Source organism: Scyliorhinus canicula, chromosome 20 (assembly GCF_902713615.1).
Source record: "Scyliorhinus canicula chromosome 20, sScyCan1.1, whole genome shotgun sequence".
Taxonomy (NCBI): domain Eukaryota; kingdom Metazoa; phylum Chordata; class Chondrichthyes; order Carcharhiniformes; family Scyliorhinidae; genus Scyliorhinus; species Scyliorhinus canicula.
In genome coordinates this window covers 97,900,676-97,921,941 of record NC_052165.1, presented here as the reverse complement: position 1 = coordinate 97,921,941, position 21,266 = coordinate 97,900,676, and the positions used below count along the sequence as shown (strand labels likewise).

General features: G+C 59.7%; 1 protein-coding gene across 2 annotated transcripts; it reads left to right on the top strand.

Annotated features, from left to right (window-relative positions):
• Positions 1-1,683: 1,683 nt before the first annotated feature.
• Positions 1,684-20,091, top strand: LOC119955180 (lysine-specific demethylase 2B-like). 2 transcript variants are annotated; one of them, XM_038781163.1, is made up of 5 exons: positions 1,684-1,930; positions 3,003-3,146; positions 5,258-5,344; positions 14,520-14,717; positions 19,281-20,091. In XM_038781163.1, the coding sequence occupies exons 1-5, from the start codon at positions 1,742-1,744 to the stop codon at positions 20,070-20,072; spliced, it is 1,410 nt and encodes a 469-aa protein (XP_038637091.1). In that variant the 5' UTR covers positions 1,684-1,741; the 3' UTR covers positions 20,073-20,091. The 2 variants fall into 2 exon arrangements, with proteins under 2 accessions (XP_038637091.1, XP_038637090.1); XM_038781162.1 differs by having other exon boundaries at positions 19,278-20,090.
• The last annotated feature ends 1,175 nt before the right edge of the window (positions 20,092-21,266 follow it).

The window sequence follows — 21,266 nt, the reverse complement described above, 5'->3', positions numbered from 1 at the left end:
TCCTCTGTGACCACCTCAGGTACACAGTCTTCTAGCCTGTTGGCTAGGATTTTGGCCAGTATTTTGGCGTCTGCGTTCAGCAGAGATATGGGTCTGTATGACCCACATTCCGTTGGGTCTTTGTCTTTCTTAGGTATCAGCGAGATTGAGGCCTGTGCTAACGTGGGTGGCAGTGTGCCCCTAGCCAGCGAGTCTGTGTCCCTCCCCCAGTACTGACCCTCCGACAGTGCAGCACTCCCTCAGTACTGACCCTCTGACAGTGCGGCGCTCCCTCAGTACTGACTCTCTGACAGTGCGGCGCTCCCTCACTACTGACCCTCCGACAGTGCAGCACTCCCTCAGCATTGACCCTCTGACAGTGCAGCGCTCCCTCAGTACTGACCCTCTGACAGTGCGGCACTCCCTCAGTACTGACCCTCTGACAGTGCGGCACTCCCTCAGCACTGACCCTCCGACAGTGTGGCACTCCCTCACTGCTGACCCTCCGACAGTGCAGCGCTCCCTCAGTACTGACCCTCCGACAGTGTGGCGCTCCCTCAGTACTGACCCTCTGACAGTGCGGCGCTCCCTCAGTACTGACCCTCTGACAGTGCGGCACTCCCTCGGTACTGACCCTCTGTCAGTGCAGCACTCCCTCAGTACTGACCCTCTGACAATGCAGCACTCCCTAAGTACTGACCCTCTGACAGTGCGGCACTCCCTCAGTACTGACCCTCTGACAGTGCGGCACTCCCTCACTGCTGACCCTCTGACAGTGCGGCACAGCCTCAGCACTGACCCTCTGACAGTGCAGCACTCCCTCAGTACTGACCCTCTGACAGTGCGGCGCTCCCTCAGTACTGACCCTCTGACAGTGCAGCACTCCCTCAGCACTGACCCTCTGACAGTGCAGCACTCCCTCAGTACTGACCCTCTGACAGTGCAGCACTCCCTCAGTACTGACCCTCTGACAGTGCGGCACTCCCTCAGTACTGACCCTCTGACAGTGCAGCACTCCCTCAGTACTGACCCTCTGACAGTGCGGCACTCCCTCAGTACTGACCCTCTGACAGTGCAGCACTCCCTCAGTACTGACCCTCTGACAGTGCAGCACTCCCTCAGTACTGACCCTCTGACAGTGCGGCACTCCCTCAGTACTGACCCTCTGACAGTGCGGCACTCACTCAGTACTGAACCTCTGACAGTGCGGCGCTCCCTCAGTACTGACCCTCCGACAGTGCGGCACTCCCTCAGTACTGACCCTCTGACAGTGCAGCACTCCCTCAGTACTGACTCTCTGACAGTGCGGCACTCCCTCAGTACTGACCCTCTGACAGTGCGGCACTCCCTCAGTACTGACCCTCTGACAGTGTGACACTCCCTCAGTACTGACCCTCCGACAGTGCGGCTCTCGCTCAGCACTGACCCTCTGACAGTGCGGCGCTCCCTCAGTACTGACCCCTCTGACAGTGCAGCACTCCCTCAGTACTGACCCTCTGACAGTGCAGCACTCCCTCAGTACTGACCCTCTGACAGTGCGGCGCTCCCTCAGTACTGACCCTCTGACAGTGCAGCACTCCCTCAGTACTGACCCTCTGACAGAGCGGTTGGACTGGATTGTAACTCGGGTAGGGAACGTGAACATTGAGTACTTCCTGTGCTGCGCATCCCCACTGACACGCCTCTGGGACTTGTCACTGTTCTGCTCCTAATCTCAGTTTCCCATCCACAGACCAAGGTCAAGGTAAAGCCTAAAGCACCAATGTCCTCAGGACCAAAGGTTTCCTCCAGCAAGGCAGCGAGTGGGGCACGGCGACGCAGGACGCGCTGTCGCAAATGCGATGCCTGCCAGAAGACGGAGTGTGGGGAGTGCCACTTCTGCAAGGACATGAAGAAATTTGGGGGACCCGGGCGCATGAAGCAGTCCTGCCTCCTCCGGCAGTGTACGGCGGTGAGTGCATGTCAAACACTAGTCAGTCAGCTGCAGCTCCCTCTACACTGTCGCCATCAAACACCCAGGACAGGTACAGCACAAGGTTAGATACAGAGTAAAGCTCCCTCTACACTGTCGCCATCAAACACCCCCAGGACAGGTACAGCACAGGGTTAGATACAGAGTGAAGCTCCCCCTACACTGTCCCCATCAAACACTCCCAGGACAGGTACAGCACGGGGTTAGATACAGAGTAAAGCTCCCTCTACACTGTCCCCATCAAACACTCCCAGGACAGGTACAACACGGAGTTAGATACAGAGTAAAGCTCCCTCTACACTGTCCCCATCAAACACTCCCAGGACAGGTACAGCACGGGGTTAGATACAGAGTAAAGCTCCCTCTGCACTGTCCCCATCAAACACTCCCAGGACAGGTACAGCACGGGGTTAGATACAGAGTAAAGCTCCCTCTACACTGTCCCCATCAAACACTCCCAGGACAGGTACAGCACAGGGGTTGGATACAGAGTAAAGCTCCCTCTACACTGTCCCCATCAAACACTCACAGGACAGGTACAGCACGGGGTTAGATACAGAGGAAAGCTCCCTCTACACTGTCCCCATCAAACACTCTCAGGACAGGTACAGCACGGGGTTAGATACAGAGTAAAGCTCCCTCTACACTGTCCCCATCAAACCCTCACTGACAGGTACAGCACAGGGTTAGATACAGAGTAAAGCTCCCTCTACACTGTCCCCATCAAACCCTCACTGACAGGTACAGCACAGGGTTAGATACGGAGTAAAGCTCCCTCTACACTGTCCCCATCAAACACTCACAGGACAGGTACAGCACGGGGTTAGATACAGAGTAAAGCTCCCTCCACACTGTTTGAACTGAGAAGGTCTCTGTGAGATTCGTTCTTTGCCAATATTGTGCTGTTGTCCAGTTGGTTGCCTGTGATCCCCATATGGGTGCTGTGCACTTGTCCTGAAGCTGACCGTTTCCACTCCCTCTCTGTGCCACTTGTCCAGGTGTCTTGCTCTTTACTCACTTTTCCTTCTATCTTGCTCTCTTCCCTTTGCAGCCTGTGCTACCTCATACGGCGGTCTGCCTGATGTGTGGAGAAGCAGGGAAGGAGGAGTCTGTGGAAGGAGAGGCTGAGAAGTTCAAGCTGTCACTGATGGAGTGCACCATTTGCAATGAGATAGTCCACCCAGGCTGCTTAAAGGTGGGTGCTCAACCAGGAGATGCTGCATAGACTGGTAAGATGAGGCATACCACAGGGTGGGCTTCGCCATTCAGCCTGTTGCGGTGACCTGAGTCGCAGTGCTCCATTCTGCACTCGCCAGTTAATGGTTAACGTGCTGCATGGCGCAGGGATGGGCAGAACGAGCAACGCTCCAGTAGCTGTGCCTGTTGTCTGGGAGGGAGCTGGTGATGAGCTGGTGGATGCTCACTCTGGGCATGGGTCAGGTGGGCTCGGCACGAGTCACCGAATGGCCTGTTGCTTTGTCTGCCAGGGTGAATACCGTAGTGCCGGCTGGGCTGCATTTCCTGGCACTGAGGTGTCTCCACCCCCACAAAACCGTGCCTGGGCCTGCGTTTTCCCTGCATGTTTCTGCGCCCCAGAAGCCTTGTTTCCTCGCACACCTCCTCTCCGGGAGACTGCGTTTCCCCCACGCGCTTCTCCTCTCCAGGGGACTGCGTTTTCACCACGCGCTTCTCCTCTCCAGGGGACTGCGTTTTCCCCACGCGCTTCTCCTCTCCAGGGGACTGCGTTTTCCCCACGCGCTTCTCCTCTCCAGGGGACTGCGTTTTCCCTACCCGCTTCTCCTCTCCAGGGGACTGCGTTTTCCCCACCCGCTCCTCCTCTCCAGGGGACTGTGTTTTCCCCACGCGCTGCTCCTCTCCGGGGGACTGCGTTTCCCCCACGCGCTCCTCTTCTCCCGGAGACTGCGTTTTCCCCTCACGCTCCTCCTCTCCAGGGGACTGCGTATTCCCTACGTTCTCCTCCTCTCCCGGAGACTGCGTATTCCCCATTTAGTCCTTCTCTCCAGGGGACTGCATTTTTCCCATGTGCTGCCCCTCTCCAGGGGACTGCGTTTCCCCACATGTTCCTCCACTCCATGGAACTGCCTTTCCCCCACGCACTCTTCCTCTCCAGGGGAGAGGATCACATGGGGAATACGCAGTCCCCCCGAAGAGGAGGACCATGTGGGGTATACACAGTCCACTGGGACTGGTTTAGCACAGTGGGATAAACAGCTGGCCTGTAATGCAGAACAATGCCAGCAGCGCGGGTTCAATTCCCGTACCGGCCTCCCCGAACAGGCGCTGGAATGTGGCAACCAGGGGCTTTCACAGTAACTTAATTGAAGCCTACTTGTGACAATAAGTGATTATTATTATTTTCCCCACGCACTCCTCCTCTCCGACGGACTGCGTATTTCCCACATGCTCCTCCTCTCCAGAGGACTGTGTTTTCCCCACATGCCCCTCCTCTCCGGGGGACTGCGTTTACCCCACGCACTCCTCTTAGGGGGAATGCGTTTCCTCTACGTATTCCTCCTCTCCGTAATCTGTATCTCTGCCTTCCCAAGGTCTGCGTTTCTCCCACATACTCCTCCAGGGGACTGAATTTCTCTCTCACACTCCTCCTGTCATAGATGTTTACAGCATGGAAACAGGCCCTTCGGCCCAGCTTGTACATGCTGCCCAGTTTCTATCACTAAGCTAGTCCCATTTGCCTCGTATCCCTCTATACCCACCCTGCCCATGTAACTGTCTAACTGCTTCCGAACGGACAAAACTGTAGCCGCCTCTACCACTGCCCCTGGCAGCCCGTTCCAGGTGCTCACTGCCCTCTGGGTGAAGAAATGTCCACTCTGGTCTCTTTTGTCTCTGACCCCTCTCACCTTAAACCTATGCCCTCTATTTCTAGACTCCTCTACCTTTGGGAAAAGATGTTGACTATCTATCTTATCTATGCTCCTCATTATTTTATAGACCTCTATAAGATCACCCCTAAACCTCCTATGCTCCAGGGAAAAACGTCACAGCCTCTCCTTATAACACAGACCATCAAGCCCTGATAGCATCCTCATAAATCTCCTCTGCACTCTTTCTAGTTTAACAATATGCTTCCTATAATAGGGTGACCAGAACTGAACACAGTATTCCCTGTGTGGTCTTATCAAAGTCTTGTACAACTCTATGGGTTTGCGTTTCTCCTTGGTGATCCTTCCCCGGCGGACTATGTTTTCTCGGTCTCTGGAGACCTCTGTTCTCCATTCAATGCCCCATCTTGCTGTTCCATCTCACTGACTGGTCTTCTTTCAGGTGTGCGATGCAGAGGGCGTCATTAATGATGAGATTCCCAATTGCTGGGAGTGTCCCAAGTGCCACCTGGAGGGCAAATCTGGGAAGGTAAGTGCTGTGCATTGACCCACAGTCTCGCTCTGTCCCGTCGTTGCCACTAGCGCGGCGTATGCCATTGAGAGGATCCGGTCTACAATTTGCCCCAACCAACAAACTGAGTGGCCTTGGGGGTACGAGCAGAATGTGCAGCGTGGGTATGTGGGGCGGAGGGCAGTGTGGGCATGTGGGGCAGAGGGCAGCGTGGGCATGTGGGGCAGAGGGCAGCGTGGGCATGTGGGGCAGAGGGCAGTGTGGGCATGTGGGGCGGAGGGCAGCGTGGGCATGTGGGGCAGAGGGCAGCGTGGGCATGTGGGGCAGAGGGCAGCGTGGGCATGTGGGGCAGCGTGGGCATGTGGGGCGGAGGGCAGCGTGGGCATGTGGGGCGGAGGGCAGCGTGGGCATGTGGGGCAGAGGGCAGCGTGGGCATGTGGGGCGGAGGGCAGCGTGGGCATGTGGGGCAGCGTGGGCATGTGGGGCAGAGGGCAGCGTGGGCATGTGGGGCGGAGGGCAGCGTGGGCATGTGGGGCGGAGGGCAGCGTGGGCATGTGGGGCGGAGGGCAGCGTGGGCATGTGGGGCAGAGGGCAGCGTGGGCATGTGGGGCAGAGGGCAGCGTGGGCATGTGGCACAGAGGGCAGCGTGGGCATGTGGGGCGGAGGGAAGCATGGGCATGTGGCACAGAGGGCAGCGTGGGCATGTGGGGCAGAGGGTAGCGTGGGCATGTGGGGCAGAGGGCAGGGTGGGCATGTGGGGCAGAGGGCAGGGTGGGCATGTGGGGCAGAGGGGCAGCGTGGGCATGTGGGGCGGAGGGCAGCGTGGGCATGTGGGGCAGAGGGCAGCGTGGGCATGTGGGGCAGAGGGCAGTGTGGGCATGTGGGGCGGAGGGCAGCGTGGGCATGTGGGGCAGAGGGCAGCGTGGGCATGTGGCGTGGAGGGCAGCGTGGGCATGTGGGGCAGAGGGCAGCGTGGGCATGTGGGGCAGAGGGCAGCGTGGGCATGTGGGGCAGAGGGCAGCGTGGGCATGTGGGGCAGAGGGCAGTGTGGGCATGTGGGGCGGAGGGCAGCGTGGGCATGTGGGGCAGAGGGCAGCGTGGGCATGTGGCGTGGAGGGCAGCGTGGGCATGTGGGGCAGAGGGCAGCGTGGGCATGTGGGGCAGAGGGCAGCGTGGGCATGTGGGGCAGCGTGGGCATGTGGGGCAGAGGGCAGCGTGGGCATGTGGGGCGGAGGGCAGCGTGGGCATGTGGGGCAGAGGGCAGCGTGGGCATGTGGGGCAGAGGGCAGCGTGGGCATGTGGGGCAGCGTGGGCATGTGGGGCAGAGGGCAGCGTGGGCATGTGGGGCGGAGGGCAGCGTGGGCATGTGGGGCGGAGGGCAGCGTGGGCATGTGGGGCGAAGGGCAGCGTGGGCATGTGGGGCGGAGGGCAGCGTGGGCATGTGGGGCGGAGGGCAGCGTGGGCATGTGGGGCAGAGGGCAGCGTGGGCATGTGGGGCAGAGGGCAGCGTGGGCATGTGGCACAGAGGGCAGCGTGGGCATGTGGGGCAGAGGGCAGCGTGGGCATGTGGGGCAGAGGGCAGCGTGGGCATGTGGGGCAGCGTGGGCATGTGGGGCAGAGGGCAGCGTGGGCATGTGGGGCGGAGGGCAGCGTGGGCATGTGGGGCGGAGGGCAGCGTGGGCATGTGGGGCGGAGGGCAGCGTGGGCATGTGGGGCAGAGGGCAGCGTGGGCATGTGGGGCAGAGGGCAGCGTGGGCATGTGGGGCGGAGGGAAGCATGGGCATGTGGCACAGAGGGCAGCGTGGGCATGTGGGGCAGAGGGCAGCGTGGGCATGTGGGGCAGAGGGCAGGGTGGGCATGTGGGGCAGAGGGCAGGGTGGGCATGTGGGGCAGAGGGCAGCGTGGGCATGTGGGGCGGAGGTCAGCGTGGGCATGTGGTGCGGAGGGCAGCATGGGCATGTGGGGCAGCGTGGGCATGTGGGGCAGAGGGCAGCGTGGGCATGTGGGGCAGCGTGGGCATGTGGGGCAGAGGGCAGCGTGGGCATGTGGGGCAGAGGGCAGCATGGGCATGTGGGGCAGCGTGGGCATGTGGGGCAGCGTGGGCATGTGGGGCAGCGTGGGCATGTGGGGCAGCGTGGGCATGTGGGGCAGCGTGGGCATGTGGAGCAGCGTGGGCATGTGGGGCAGAGGGCAGCGTGGGCATGTGGGGCAGAGGGCAGCGTGGGCATGTGGGGCAGAGGGCAGCGTCGGCATGTGGGGCAGAGGGAAGCGTGGGCATGTGGGGCGGAGGGCAGCGTGGGCATGTGGTGCGGAGGGCAGCGTGGGCATGTGGGGCGGAGGGCAGCGTGGGCATGTGGGGCAGCGTGGGCATGTGGGGCAGAGGGCAGCGTGGGCATGTGGGGCGGAGGGCAGCGAGGGCAGCGTGGGCATGTGGGGCAGAGGATAGCGTGGGCATGTGGGGCAGAGGGCAGCGTGGGCATGTGGGGCAGAGGGCAGCGTGGGCATGTGGGGCAGAGGGCAGCGTGGGCATGTGGGGCAGAGGGCAGCGTGGGCATGTGGGGCGGAGGAGCGTGGCGGAGGGAGCATGGACATGTGGGACGGGAGCAGGTGGATATATGGAACATGGGAGCTTGGCATGCGGGGAGGAGGGGGGCATGTGGGGCAGGGGTTGGGAAGGATCGTGGGTATGTGGAGTGTGGCATGTGTGGGGGGAGCGTCTGCAGCGGAACTGAGGGTGCGTTGAAAACATGAACGCACACTGGAGCGGCGAGTGTGCGCATGTGCGGGAGTGTGCGCATGTGCGGGAGTGTGCGCATGTGCGGGAGTGTGCGCATGTGCGGGAGTGTGCGCATGTGCGGGAGTGTGCGCATGTGCGGGAGTGTGCGCATGTGCGGGAGTGTGCGCATGTGCGGGAGTGTGCGCATGTGCGGGAGTGTGCGCATGTGCGGGAGTGTGCGCATGTGCGGGAGTGTGCGCATGTGCGGGAGTGTGCGCATGTGCGGGAGTGTGCGCATGTGCGGGAGTGTGCGCGCGGGCGGGAGTGTGCGCACGTATGCGGGCGTGCACGCGTATGCAGGGGTGCATGCGCATGTATGCAGGAGTGCGCGCGCGTATGCAGGAGTGCGCGCGCGTATGCAGGAGTGCGCGCGCGTATGCAGGAGTGTGCGCGTTTTTGTGTGTGTGTCTGCAGCAGTGTGTGTGTGTGTCTGCAGCAGTGTGTGTGTGTGTGTCTGCAGCAGTGTGTGTGTGTGTCTGCAGCAGTGTGTGTGTGTGTGTGTCTGCAGCAGTGTGTGTGTGTGTGTCTGCAGCAGTGTGTGTGCGTGTCTGCAGCAGTGTGTGTGTGTCTGCAGCAGTGTGTGTGTGTCTGCAGCAGTGTGTGTGTGTGTGTCTGCAGCAGTGTGTGTGTGTCTGCAGCAGTGTGTGTGTGTCTGCAGGAGTGTGTGTGCGTGTCTGCAGGAGTGTGTGCGTGTCTGCAGGAGTGTGTGTGTGTCTGCAGGCATGTGTGTCTGCAGCAGTGTGTGTGTGTCTGCAGCAGTGTGTGTGTGTGTCTGCAGCAGTGTGTGTGTGTGTCTGCAGCAGTGTGTGTGTGTCTGCAGCAGTGTGTGTGTGTCTGCAGCAGTGTGTGTGTGTCTGCAGCAGTGTGTGTGTGTCTGCAACAGTGTGTGTGTGTGTCTGCAGCAGTGTGTGTGTGTGTCTGCAGCAGTGCGTGCGCGTGTCTGCAGGAGTGCGTGGGCGTGTCTGCAGGAGTGCGTGGGCGTGTCTGCAGGAGTGCGTGCGCGTGTCTGCAGGAGTGCGTGCGCGTGTCTGCAGGAGTGCGTGCGCGTGTCTGCAGGAGTGCGTGCGCGTGTCTGCAGGAGTGCGTGCGCGTGTCTGCAGGAGTGCGTGCGCGTGTCTGCAGGAGTGCGTGCGCGTGTCTGCAGGAGTGCGTGCGCGTGTCTGCAGGAGTGCGTGCGCGTGTCTGCAGGAGTGCGTGCGCGTGTCTGCAGGAGTGTGCGCGTCTGCAGGAGTGTGCGCGTCTGCAGGAGTGTGCGCGTCTGCAGGAGTGTGCGCGTCTGCAGGAGTGTGCGCGTCTCTGCAGGAGTGTGCGTGTGTGTCTCTGCAGGAGTGTGCGTGTGTGTCTCTGCAGGAGTGTGCGTGTGTGTCTCTGCAGGAGTGTGCGTGTGTGTCTCTGCAGGAGTGTGCGTGTGTGTCTCTGCAGGAGTGTGCGTGTGTCTCTGCAGGAGTGTGCGTGTGTGTCTCTGCAGGAGTGTGCGTGTGTCTCTGCAGGAGTGTGCGTGCGTGTCTGCAGGAGTGTGCGTGCGCGTCTCTGCAGGAGTGTGCGTGCGCGTCTCTGCAGGAGTGCGCGTGCGCGTCTCTGCAGGAGTGCGCGTGCGCGTCTCTGCAGGAGTGCGCGTGCGCGTCTCTGCAGGAGTGCGCGTGCGCGTCTCTGCAGGAGTGCGCGTGCGCGTCTCTGCAGGAGTGCGCGTGCGCGTCTCTGCAGGAGTGCGCGTGCGCGTCTCTGCAGGCGTGCGCGTGCGCGTCTCTGCAGGAGTGCGCGTGCGCGTCTCTGCAGGCGTGCGCGTCTCTGCAGGAGTGCGCGTGCGCGTCTCTGCAGGAGTGCGCGTGCGCGTCTCTGCAGGAGTGTGCGTCTCTGCAGGAGTGTGCGTGTGTGTCTCTGCAGGAGTGTGTGTGTGTCTGCAGGAGTGCCTGGTGGCACAGTGAGTAGCACTGCTGCCTCACGGTGCCGAGGTCCCAGGTTCAATCCCAGCTCAAGGTCCCTGTCCGTGTGGAGTTTACAAATTCTCCCCGTGTTTGCGTGGGTTTCGCCCCTACAATCCAAAAATGTGCAGGGTGGGTGGATTGACCACGCCAAATTGGAAAAAATGAATTGGTTACTCTAATTTTGGGCAGCACGGTAGCATGGTGGTTAGCATAAATGCTTCACAGCTCCAGGGTCCCAGGTTCGATTCCCGGCTGGGACACTGTCTGTGCGGAGTCTGCACGTCCTCCCCGTGTGTGCGTGGGTTTCCTCCGGGTGCTCCGGTTTCCTCCCACAGTCCAAAGATGTGCGGGTTAGGTGGATTGGCCATGATAAATTGCCCGTAGTGTCCTAAAAAGTAGGGTTTGGGGGGGTTGTTGGGTTACGGGTATAGGGTGGATACGTGGGTTTGAGTTGGGTGATCATGGCTCGGCACAACATGGAGGGCCGAAGGGCCTGTTCTGTGCTGTACTGTTCTATGTTCTATGAGTGTGTGTGTGTCTGCAGCAGTGTGTGTGCGTGTCTGCAGGAGTGTGTGTGTCTGCAGCAGTGTGTGTGTGTGTCTGCAGCAGTGTGTGTGTGTGTCTGCAGCAGTGTGTGTGTGTGTCTGCAGGAGTGTGTGTGTGTGTCTGCAGCAGTGTGTGTCTGCAGCAGTGTGTGTGTGTGTCTGCAGGTGTGTGTGTGTGTGTCTGCAGGAGTGTGTGTGTGTGTCTGCAGGAGTGTGTGTGTGTGTCTGCAGCAGTGTGTGTGTGTGTCTGCAGCAGTGTGTGTGTCTGCAGCAGTGTGTGTGTGTGTGTGTCTGCAGGCAGTGTGTGTGTGTTCTAGCAAAGTGTGTGTGGGTGTCTGCAGCATGTGTGGTGTGTGGTCTGCAGCCAGTGTGTGTGTGGGTCTGCAGCAGTGTGTGTGGTGTGTCTGCAGCAGTGTGTGTGGTGTGTCTGCAGCAGTGTGTGTTGTCGTGTCCTGCAGGCAGTGTGTGTGTGTTTCTGCAGCAGTGGTTGTGTGTGTGTCTGCAGCAGTGTTGTGTGTGTCTGCGCAGTTGTGTTTGTGTGTCTTGCATCAGTGTGTTTGTGTGTCTGCAGCAGTGTTGTGTTGTGTGTTCTGCAGCAGTGTGTGTGTGTGTCTGCAGCGTGTTGTGTGTGTCTGCGCAGTGTGTGGTGTGTGGCTGCAGCAGGTGTGGTGTGTGTGTCTGCAGCAGGTGTGTGTGTGTCTGCAGCAGTGTTGTGTGGTGTCTGCAGCAGTGTGTTTGTGTGTCCTGCAGCAGTGTGTGTGGTGTGGTCTGCAGCAGTGTGTGTGGTGTCTGCAGCAGTGTGGGTGTGTCTGCAGCAGTGTGTGTGTGTGTCTGCAGCAGTGTGTGTGTGTGTGTGTCTGCAGCAGTTGTGTGTGTGTCTGCAGCAGTGTGTGTGTGTGTCTGCAGCAGTGTGTGTGTGTCTGCAGCAGTGTGTGTGTGTCTGCAGCAGTGTGTGTGTGTGTCTGCAGCAGTGTGTGTGTGTGTCTGCAGCAGTGTGTGTGTGTCTGCAGCAGTGTGTGTGTGTGTCTGCAGCAGTGTGTGTGCGTGTCTGCAGCAGTGTGTGTGTGTCTGCAGGAGTGTGTGTGTGTGTCTGCAGCAGTGTGTGTGCGTGTGTGTCTGCAGCAGTGTGTGTGTGTCTGCAGCAGTGTGTGTGTGTGTCTGCAGCAGTGTGTGTGTGTGTGTGTGTCTGCAGCAGTGTGTGTGTGTCTGCAGCAGTGTGTGTGTGTGTCTGCAGCAGTGTGTGTGTGTCTGCAGCAGTGTGTGTGTGTCTGCAGCAGTGTGTGTGTGTGTCTGCAGCAGTGTGTGTGCGTGTGTGTCTGCAGCAGTGTGTGTGTGTCTGCAGCAGTGTGTGTGTGTCTGCAGCAGTGTGTGTGTGTGTGTCTGCAGCAGTGTGTGTGTGTGTCTGCAGCAGTGTGTGTGTGTGTCTGCAGCAGTGTGTGTGTGTGTCTGCAGCAGTGTGTGTGTGTGTCTGCAGCAGTGTGTGTGTGTGTCTGCAGCAGTGTGTGTGTGTGTCTGCAGCAGTGTGTGTGTCTGAGTTTGGGATTCAGTCTCACTCTGGCTGCGATATTCCCCAACGAAGCGAAACCGGGGCTGAATCTTTGCAGCTGTCAGTTTGTGATCAGTGGGACAGTCCATCAGCGGCCAGTGCACATCCTGTCACTCTCTCAATTTTAATTTTTCTGTTTATCACCCCTCCTCCCCTCGACACCCCCCCCCCACTCCCCTCGACCCCCCCACTCTCTCACCTCAACCTCCCCTCGACCCCCCCACTCCTCTCGACCCCCTCCCACTCCCTTCGATCTCCCCTCGACTCCCCACTCTCTCACCGCGACTTCCCCTCGACCCCCCCACTCCCCTCGACCCCCCCCTCTCTCAACTCGATCTCCCCTCGACCCCCCCACTCCTCTCGACACTCCTCTCGACCACTCCCCTCAACTCCCCTCGACCCACTCCCCTCGACCCACTCCCCTCGACCCACTCCCCTCGACCCACTCCCCTCGACCCCCCCACTCCCTTCGACCACCCCCTCGACCACTCCCACTCCCCTCGACCACTCCCCTCGACCACCCCCACTCCCCTCGACCACCCCCACTCCCCTCGACCACCCCCACTCCCCTCGACCACCCCCATTCCCCTCGACCACCCCCATTCCCCTCGACCACCCCCACTCCCCTCGACCACCCCCACTCCCTCGACCACCCCCACTCCCCTCGACCACCCCCACTCCCCTCGACCACCCCCCACTCCCCTCGACCACCCCCACTCCCCTCGACCACCCCCACTCCCCTCGACCACCCCCACTCCCCTCGACCCCCCCCACTCCCCTCGCCCACCCCCACTCCCCTCGACCGCCCCCTCCCCTCGACCGCCCCCACTCCCCTCGACCGCCCCCACTCCCCTCGACCTCCCCCACTCCCCTCGACCACCCCCACTCCCCTCGACCACCCCACTCCCCTCGACCACCCCCCTCCCCTCGACCACCCCCACTCCCCTCGACCACCCCCACTCCCCTCGACCACCCCCACTCCCCTCGACCACCCCCACTCCCCTCGACCCCCCCACTCCCTTCGACCACTCCCCTCGACCACCCCCACTCCCCTCGACCACCCCCACTCCCCTCGACCACCCCCCTCCCCTCGACCACCCCCACTCCCCTCGACCACTCCCACTCCCCTCGACCACCCCCACTCCCCTCCCCGAACCCCCACTCCCCTCGACCACCCCCACTCCCTCGACCCCCCCCACTCCCCTCGACCCCCCCACTCCCCTCGACCCCCCCCCACTCCCCTCGACCCCCCCCTCCCCTCGACCCCCCCCACTCCCCTCGACCCCCCCCACTCCCCTCGACCCCCCCCACTCCCCTCGACCCCCCCCACTCCCTCCCTCGACCCCCCCACTCCCCTCGACCCCCACCACTCCCCTCGACCCCCACCCTCCCCTCCCCCACTCCCCCCTCGACCCCCCACTCCCCCCCACCCCCACACTCCCCTCGACCCCCACCACTCCCCTCGACCCCCACCACTCCCCTCGACCCCCACCACTCCCCTCGACCCCCACCACTCCCCTCGACCCCCACCACTCCCCTCGACCCCCCCACTCCCCTCGACCACCCCCACTCCCCTCGACCCCCACCACTCCCCTCGACCCCCACCACTCCCCTCGACCCCCACCACTCCTCCCCTCCCGACCCCACCACTCCCTCGACCCCACCACTCCCCTCGACCCCCCACTCCCCTCGACCCCCACCACTCCCCTCGACCCCACCACTCCCCTCGACCCCCACCACTCCCTCGACCCCCACCACTCCCTCGCCCCCCACCCCTCCCCTCGACCCCCACCACTCCCCCTCGACCCCCACCACTCCCCTCGACCCCCACCCCTCCCTCGACCCCACCACTCCCCTCGACCCCCACCACTCCCCTCGACCCCCACCACTCCCCTCGACCCCCACCACTCCCTCGACCCCCACCACTCCCCTCGACCCCCACCACTCCCTCGACCCCCACCACTCCCCTCGCCCCCACCACTCCCCTCGACCCCCACCACTCCCCTCGACCCCCACCACTCCCCTCGACCCCCACCACTCCCCTCGACCCCCACCACTCCCCTCGACCCCCACCACTCCCCTCGACCCCCACCACTCCCCTCGACCCCCACCACTCCCCTCGACCCCCACCACTCCCCTCGACCCCCACCACTCCCCTCGACCCCACCACTCCCCTCGACCCCCACCACTCCCCTCGACCCCCACCACTCCCCTCGACCCCCACCACTCCCCTCGACCCCCACCACTCCCCTCGACCCCCACCACTCCCCTCGACCCCCACCACTCCCCTCGACCCCCACCACTCCCCTCGACCCCCACCACTCCCCTCGACCCCCACCACTCCCCTCGACCCCCACCACTCCTCTTGTCCCCTCTTGACCAACCCCCTTCCCCTCCCCAGGACTCGAAGGATGGGAAGGACCCACTGGAGTTGAGTGGGAAGCGTCGGTCGGATGGGGAGGATGGGCCGCGCTGGAAGCTGGAGGATGGCGGGCGCCAGCGGACGGACGACTACCCTGTCAACCGCAAGAAGGGGGAAGAGGGGCACAAGAAGAGGAAAGAGAAGGAGGGGCCGGTGGAAGCAGGACCCAGGAAGAAGGTAATGCTTGAAGTTACTTGGCCTGAATGGGAGGAGCTCGGAGCCCATCACTAAACACACGCCGCTGTGTTCGGGGCCGAAACGAGAGGTTTGGCTGTGTGCTGCTCGATCCCCAAACCCCTCACTCACCCAGCCACAAATGGCGGAGCAGTGTAAGTCGGGAGGGGAGGGGCAGTGGTGGGGGGATTCTCAGGAGGCCGGAACTGGTCGGGTGCAGAAGGTTACAGAGATAGGGAGGGTTGTAGGGGTTGGAGGAGGTTACAGAGATAGGGAGGGTTGTAGGGGCTGGAGGTTACAGAGATAGGGAGGGTTGTAGGGGGCTGGAGGAGGTTACAGAGATAGGGAGGGTTGTAGGGCTGGAGGAGGTTACAGAGATAGGGAGGGTTGTAGGGCTGGAGGAGGTTCCAGAGATAGGGTGGGTTGTAGGGGCTGGAGGAGGTTACAGAGATAGGGAGGGTTGTAGGGGCTGGAGGAGGTTACAGAGATAGGGAGGGTTGTAGGGGTTGGAGGAGGTTACAGAGATAGGGAGGGTTGTTAGGGGCTGGAGGAGGTTACAGAGATAGGAAAGGTTGAAGGGGCTGGAGGAGGTTACAGAGGTAGGGAGCGTTATAGCGGTTGGAGGAGGTTACAGAGATAGGGAGCGTTATAGGGGTTGGAGGAGGTTACAGAGATAGGGAGGGTTGTAGGGGCTGGAGGAGGTTACAGAGATAGGGAGGGTGTCGGGGCTGGAGGACGTTACAGAGATAGGGAGGGTTGTACAGACTGGAGGGGGTTACACAGGTGGGAAGGGTTGTAGGGGCTGGAGGAGGTTATAGAGATAGGGAGGGTTGTAGGGGCTGGAGGAGGTTACAGAGATAGGGAGGGTTGTACGGACTGGAGGGGGTTACACAGATGGGAAGTATTGTAGGGGCTGGAGGAGGTTATAGAGATAGGGTTGTTGGGGTTGGAGGAGGTTATAGAGATATGGAGGGTGTTGGGGCTGGAGGAGGTTATCGAGATAGGGAGGGTGTCGGGGCTGGAGGAGGTTATCGAGATAGGGAGGGTGTCGGGGCTGGAGGAGGTTACAGAGATAGGGAGGGTTGTAGGGGCTGGAGGAGGTTACAGAGATAGGGAGGCGTGTAGGGGCTGGGGGAGGTTACAGAGGGAGGGAGGGTGTCGGGGCTGGAGGAGGTTACAGAGATAGGGAGGGTTGTAGGGGCTGGAGGTTACAGAGATAGGGAGGGTTGTAGGGGCTGGAGGTTACAGAGATAGGGAGGGTTGTAGGGGGCTGGAGGAGGTTACAGAGATAGGGAGGGTTGTAGGGGCTGGAGGAGGTTACAGAGATAGGGAGGGTTGTAGGGGCTGGAGGAGGTTACAGAGATAGGAAAGGTTGAAGGGGCTGGAGGAGGTTACAGAGGTAGGGAGGTTGGTAGGGGCTGGAGGAGGTTACAGAGATAGGGAGCGTTATAGGGGTTGGAGGAGGTTACAGAGATGGGGAGGGTTGTAGGGGCTGGAGGAGGTTACAGAGATAGGGAGGGTGTCGGGGCTGGAGGAGGTTACAGAGATAGGGAGGGTTGTACAGACTGGAGGGGGTTACACAGATGGGAAGGGTTGTAGGGGCTGGAGGAGGTTATAGAGATAGGGAGGGTTGTAGGGGCTGGAGGAGGTTACAGAGATAGGGAGGGTTGTACGGACTGGAGGGGGTTACACAGATGGGAAGTATTGTAGGAGCTGGAGGAGGTTATAGAGATAGGGAGGGTTGTTAGGGTTGGAGGAGGTTATAGAGATATGGAGGGTGTTGGGGCTGGAGGAGGTTATCGAGATAGGGAGGGTGTCGGGGCGGGAGGAGGTTACAGAGATAGGGAGGGTTGTAGGAGCTGGAGGAGGTTACAGAGATAGGGAGGGCTGTAGGGGCTGTAGGAGGTTACAGAGATAGGGAGGGTTGTAGGGGCTGGAGGAGGTTACAGAGATAGGGAGGGTTGTAGGGGCTAGAGGAGGTTACAGAGATAGGGAGGGTTGTAGGGGCTAGAGGAGGTTACAGAGATAGGGAGGGCTGTAGGGGCTGTAGGAGGTTACAGAGATAGGGAGGGTTGTAGGGGCTAGAGGAGGTTACAGAGATAGGGAGGGTTGTAGGGGCTGGAGGAGGTTACAGATAGGGAGGGTTGCAGGGACTGGAGGAGGTTACAGAGATAGGGAGGGTGTCGGGGCTGGAGGAGGTTACAGAGATAGGGAGGGTGTAGGGGCTGGAGGAGGTTACAGAGATAGGGAGGGTTGTGGGGCTGGAGGAGGTTACAGAGATAGGGAGGGTGTAGGGGCTGGAGGAGGTTACAGAGATAGGGAGGGTGTCGGGGCTGGAGGAGGTTACAGAGATAGGGAGGGTTGTCGGGGCTGGAGGAGGTTACAGAGATAGGGAGGGTTGTCGGGGCTGGAGGAGGTTACAGAGATAGGGAGGGTGTCGGGGCCAGAGAAGGTTATAGATATCTGGAGGGTTTTTATTTAAATATTTTTATTCTCCTTTTTCACATTTCTTTCCCAAATTTACACCCACCAACAATAAACAATAATCGGTAACAAATATGTCAACCCCATATCAATAACAACGATCCCATCCTCCCACCATACACCCAAACAGCATCTTGCATGTTCACACAAACAAATAACAAAAAGGAATCAGGAATCCCCAATCGTCACCATTAACACACACAGCCCCCCTCCCCCCCCCACCAACTAATGTTCGATGTGATCCAATTCTCGAAAGTGCATAATGAATAATGCCCATGAATTGTAGAACTCCTCCGTCCTTCCCCTCAGTTCAAATTTGACCTTTTAAAGCGTCAAGAATTCCAGGAGGTCCCCCCCGCCACGCCAGGGCACAGGGTGGACAGGTTGATTTCCACCCTAACAGGATCCGCCTTCGAGCGATCAACGAGGCGAAGGCTGCAACATCTACCTCGGTGCCCGTTTCCAACCCTGGCTGGTCCGACAGCCCGAATATGGCCTCCCGAGGGCCCGGGTCCAGTTTCATGTGCACCACTTTAGAGATTACCCTAAACACCTCCTTCCAGTAATCCTCCAGCTTTGGACAGGACCAAAACATATGAATGTGGCTTGCGGGGCCCCCTCCCCGCAACGTTCACACACATCTTCTACCCCCTCAAAGTGTCGGCTCATCCTCGCCCTCGTGAGGGGTGCTCTGTACACCACCTTCAGGTGTATCAGCCCCAACCTCGCACACGAGATGGAGGAGTTCATACTCCGGAACACCTCACACCAGAACCCCGCCTCTATTTCCTCTCCCAAATGTTTCTCCCACTTTGCCTTGATCCCTTCTAGCGGCGCCTTCTCCTCCTCCAAAATAGCCCCGTAAGCCATCGATACTAGCCCCTTCTCCAGTCCCCCTGTTAGCACCCCCTCCAGCAATGTGGCGGCCGGCTCTACCGGGAAGCTCTGTATCTCCTTTCTGGCAAAGTCTCCACCTGCATGTATCAAAATATTTCCCCCTGCTCCAGTCTATACTTCGCTCCCAGCTCCTTCAATCCCGCAAACCGACCCCCAAGAAACAAATCTTTTAGTGTTCCAATTCCTTTCTCCTCCCATCTCCGAAATTTTCCATCCCACTGTCCTGGCTCAAATCTGTGGTTCCTCCGAATCGGCATTTCCCTTGACCATGCCCCCAACCCGAAGTGCTGGCGAAACTGCCTCCAAATTCTCAACATAACTATTACTACCGAACTCCCTGGGGCCATCGGGACCGGCGCTGTTGCAAGTGCCTTCAATCCCTACCCCCCCCACACAAATTCTTCTCCATTCTGACCCACTAGGAGTCAACCCCTCTGACCCAGCTCCGTACCTCCTCCACATTTAGAGATCTGGAGAGTTGTAGCTGCTGGAGGAGGTTACTGAGATAGGACGAGTTGTCGGGGTTGGAGGCTGCAGAGATAATCTTTATTCGTGTCAAAAGTAGGCTTACATTAACACTGCAATGGAGTTACTGTGAAAAGCCCCTAGTCGCCACATTCCGGCGCCTGTTTGGGTACACAGACGGAGAATTCAGAATGTCCAATTCACCTAACAGCACGTCTTTGGGGACTTGTGGGAGGAAACCGGAGCACCCGGAGGAAACCCACGCAGACACGGGGAGAACGTGCAGACTCCACACAGACAGTAACCCAAGCCAGGAATCGAACCTGGGATCCTGGTGCTGTGAAGCAGCAGAGCTAACCACTATGCTACCATGAGTATCAGGCTGGAGGAAGTCACATGGATTGGTGGGGGGGGGGGGGGGTGGGGAGAGCTGGTGAGGGCCATGAGGGATTTGAAAACAATAGAGACTTTTAAAGTCAAGACATTACCGGAGTGGGAGCCATCATATCTCTGTGATCACACTGGGTATATGGGTGAATGGAATTCGGGGTCAGTTACTCCATTTGAGGGGGAGGGGGAGGACAGAGATTTGACTAAGCAGATGTTTCTCTTGACATCTGGCATGCGACACTGGCTGTGGACAGGGTTGGGAAGGGGTGTGAGGTTGGGTTAGGAGGGAGGAGATTCCCCAGTAACGCGCCTCCCTTTGCCTTTCAGAAGCTGAAGAACGTGCGAGGGCCGGAGGACACGGCGCCGAGTAACGAGAAGACGCACCAGCGCGAGAAGCTGGAGCGTTTCAAGCGGATGTGCCAGATGTTGGAGCGGGTGAACCAGGCGGAGAGCTCGAGCTCCAGTTCCAGCTCAGACTCCGACTCGGACTCTCAGGGATCGGAGGATGAGGAAGAGGAGCAGGAGGAAGAGGAGAGCAGCGACGGAGGGGGAGGAGGTGGAGGGGGCATCTCGGGCGCCAGCTCCAATGGAGGCGTCCGCCGCCCCAGAGACCGCCGGGCAGTGGCAGCCGCCCTGGGCTTCAGCGAGAGCGAGGAGGAGGAGGAGGACGACGATGAGGAAGAGACGGAGGCAGTGGCTGTGGCGCGCGAGGACGAGATGGACGAGTGCCAGCGTGCCGCCACCACCCCTCGTAACGGCAAGGCCAAAGGCGGGCGTGAGCCCTCGCAGGGCAAGGAGAACCAGCACTCGGCCCGGCACGACCGAGCGCGGGCCCAGGCTGGCCGCAAGCTGCCGCGGCCAGCCGGACATCTAGGGCTACGCACCATGGCCCGAACCCAGTTCCTCAACCGGCCGCCCGTCTCCTCGCCGCCCAAGCCGCTGCAGATGGAGAGGCATGTGGTCAAGCCGCCCCCCGACAGCCCCGAGCCGGACTCGCTGCCGCTGGAGACGGGCGCCGACCACATCATGCAGCGCGATGCTTGGCTCGCCGTCTTCCAGTACCTTAGCCACCGGGACCTGTGCGTCTGTATGAGGGTGTGCCGCACTCTGAACCGATGGTAAGGAAACTGGGGGAGTGGGGTGGGGAGTGGCTGATGCAGCTCGGTTCGCAGTGTTCCTCATCGTTGCCTGACCGCAACATTTGTTCTGTGACTCACTAGTCATGCTGGAGGTTCATGTCCCAGGCCTGACACTCCCCCACTGCCAGCACCAAGGAATGCCACTGCTGAGGATGGTATTAAATATTCTGATATTGCAAAAACAGTGGTATTCCCATTAATTGGTTTTAGAAACCATGCAGGGGGCGAACAGAAAATTAATAAAGGATGGCCCTGGGCAGGGGGCGGGGGAATAGAATGAGAGTAAAGTAACTTGCTGAAAAGAAACCGATTGTTAAAGAGGTTTTATGGGTATGTGTAAACTAAAAGGAGGAGAGTAGCTAAAGTAAACATTGGTGACTGAGAGACTGCCACCCGTGATATCATAGGGAATGGGGAAAGGACAAAGACATTGAACAAATAGTTTTTGTCTTCCCAGTGGGCAACACACTGCATGCAGAAGTAAGATGTAACTGAGAGGGACTTGTAGTGTTTAAAAACGGCGGAGTAAAAGTACAAGTGAAACGTCAGGGGTTGGAAATGGGCAAATCTCCTGGATCTGATGGCCTTCGTCCTCGGGTTCGAAAAGAGGTAGTCAATACTGGGTGGCGAGTTTTCCCACAATTCCCAAGACTTCGGTGGTTTGGGAGTTACCAAAAGTCACACCGCTCGTCACAAAGTGTTGCTTGAGAAAAGTTGTTCTGTCAAAACTTTTCGCCTTGCACTCATCAGGCCCATCGGAAGAATATTTATCTCCGGGGAAGCAACTAAACAAAAATGGCAGCTGTTTGCTGGTTCATTCCTCAGGGCAGTGCATTGACCAATCAGAGTCCAGCTGCCTGGTTTAAATTCCCAAACCATGCTGGGCAGTTAACTGTCAGTTACCATCAACTGGTGAATTCTCAAGGGCAATGCCTCTGCCTATCAGAGTCCACTTGCCAACCAATCATCATCCTCTTATATAGTGTAAAGTTGTTGGTTCCCTTGACTGTTGACATGCTTGCAATTGACCTGATCAGTTAAGACAAAACGCTTCGACAGAGCGTCTTTTTGCAACAATACTCCAGTTATGTAATACTGAACAACTATTTAATATTTAGGAAAGGAGGGAGAGGGGAAATAAGGAGCTACAGGCCAATTAATCTCACACCTGTCACCA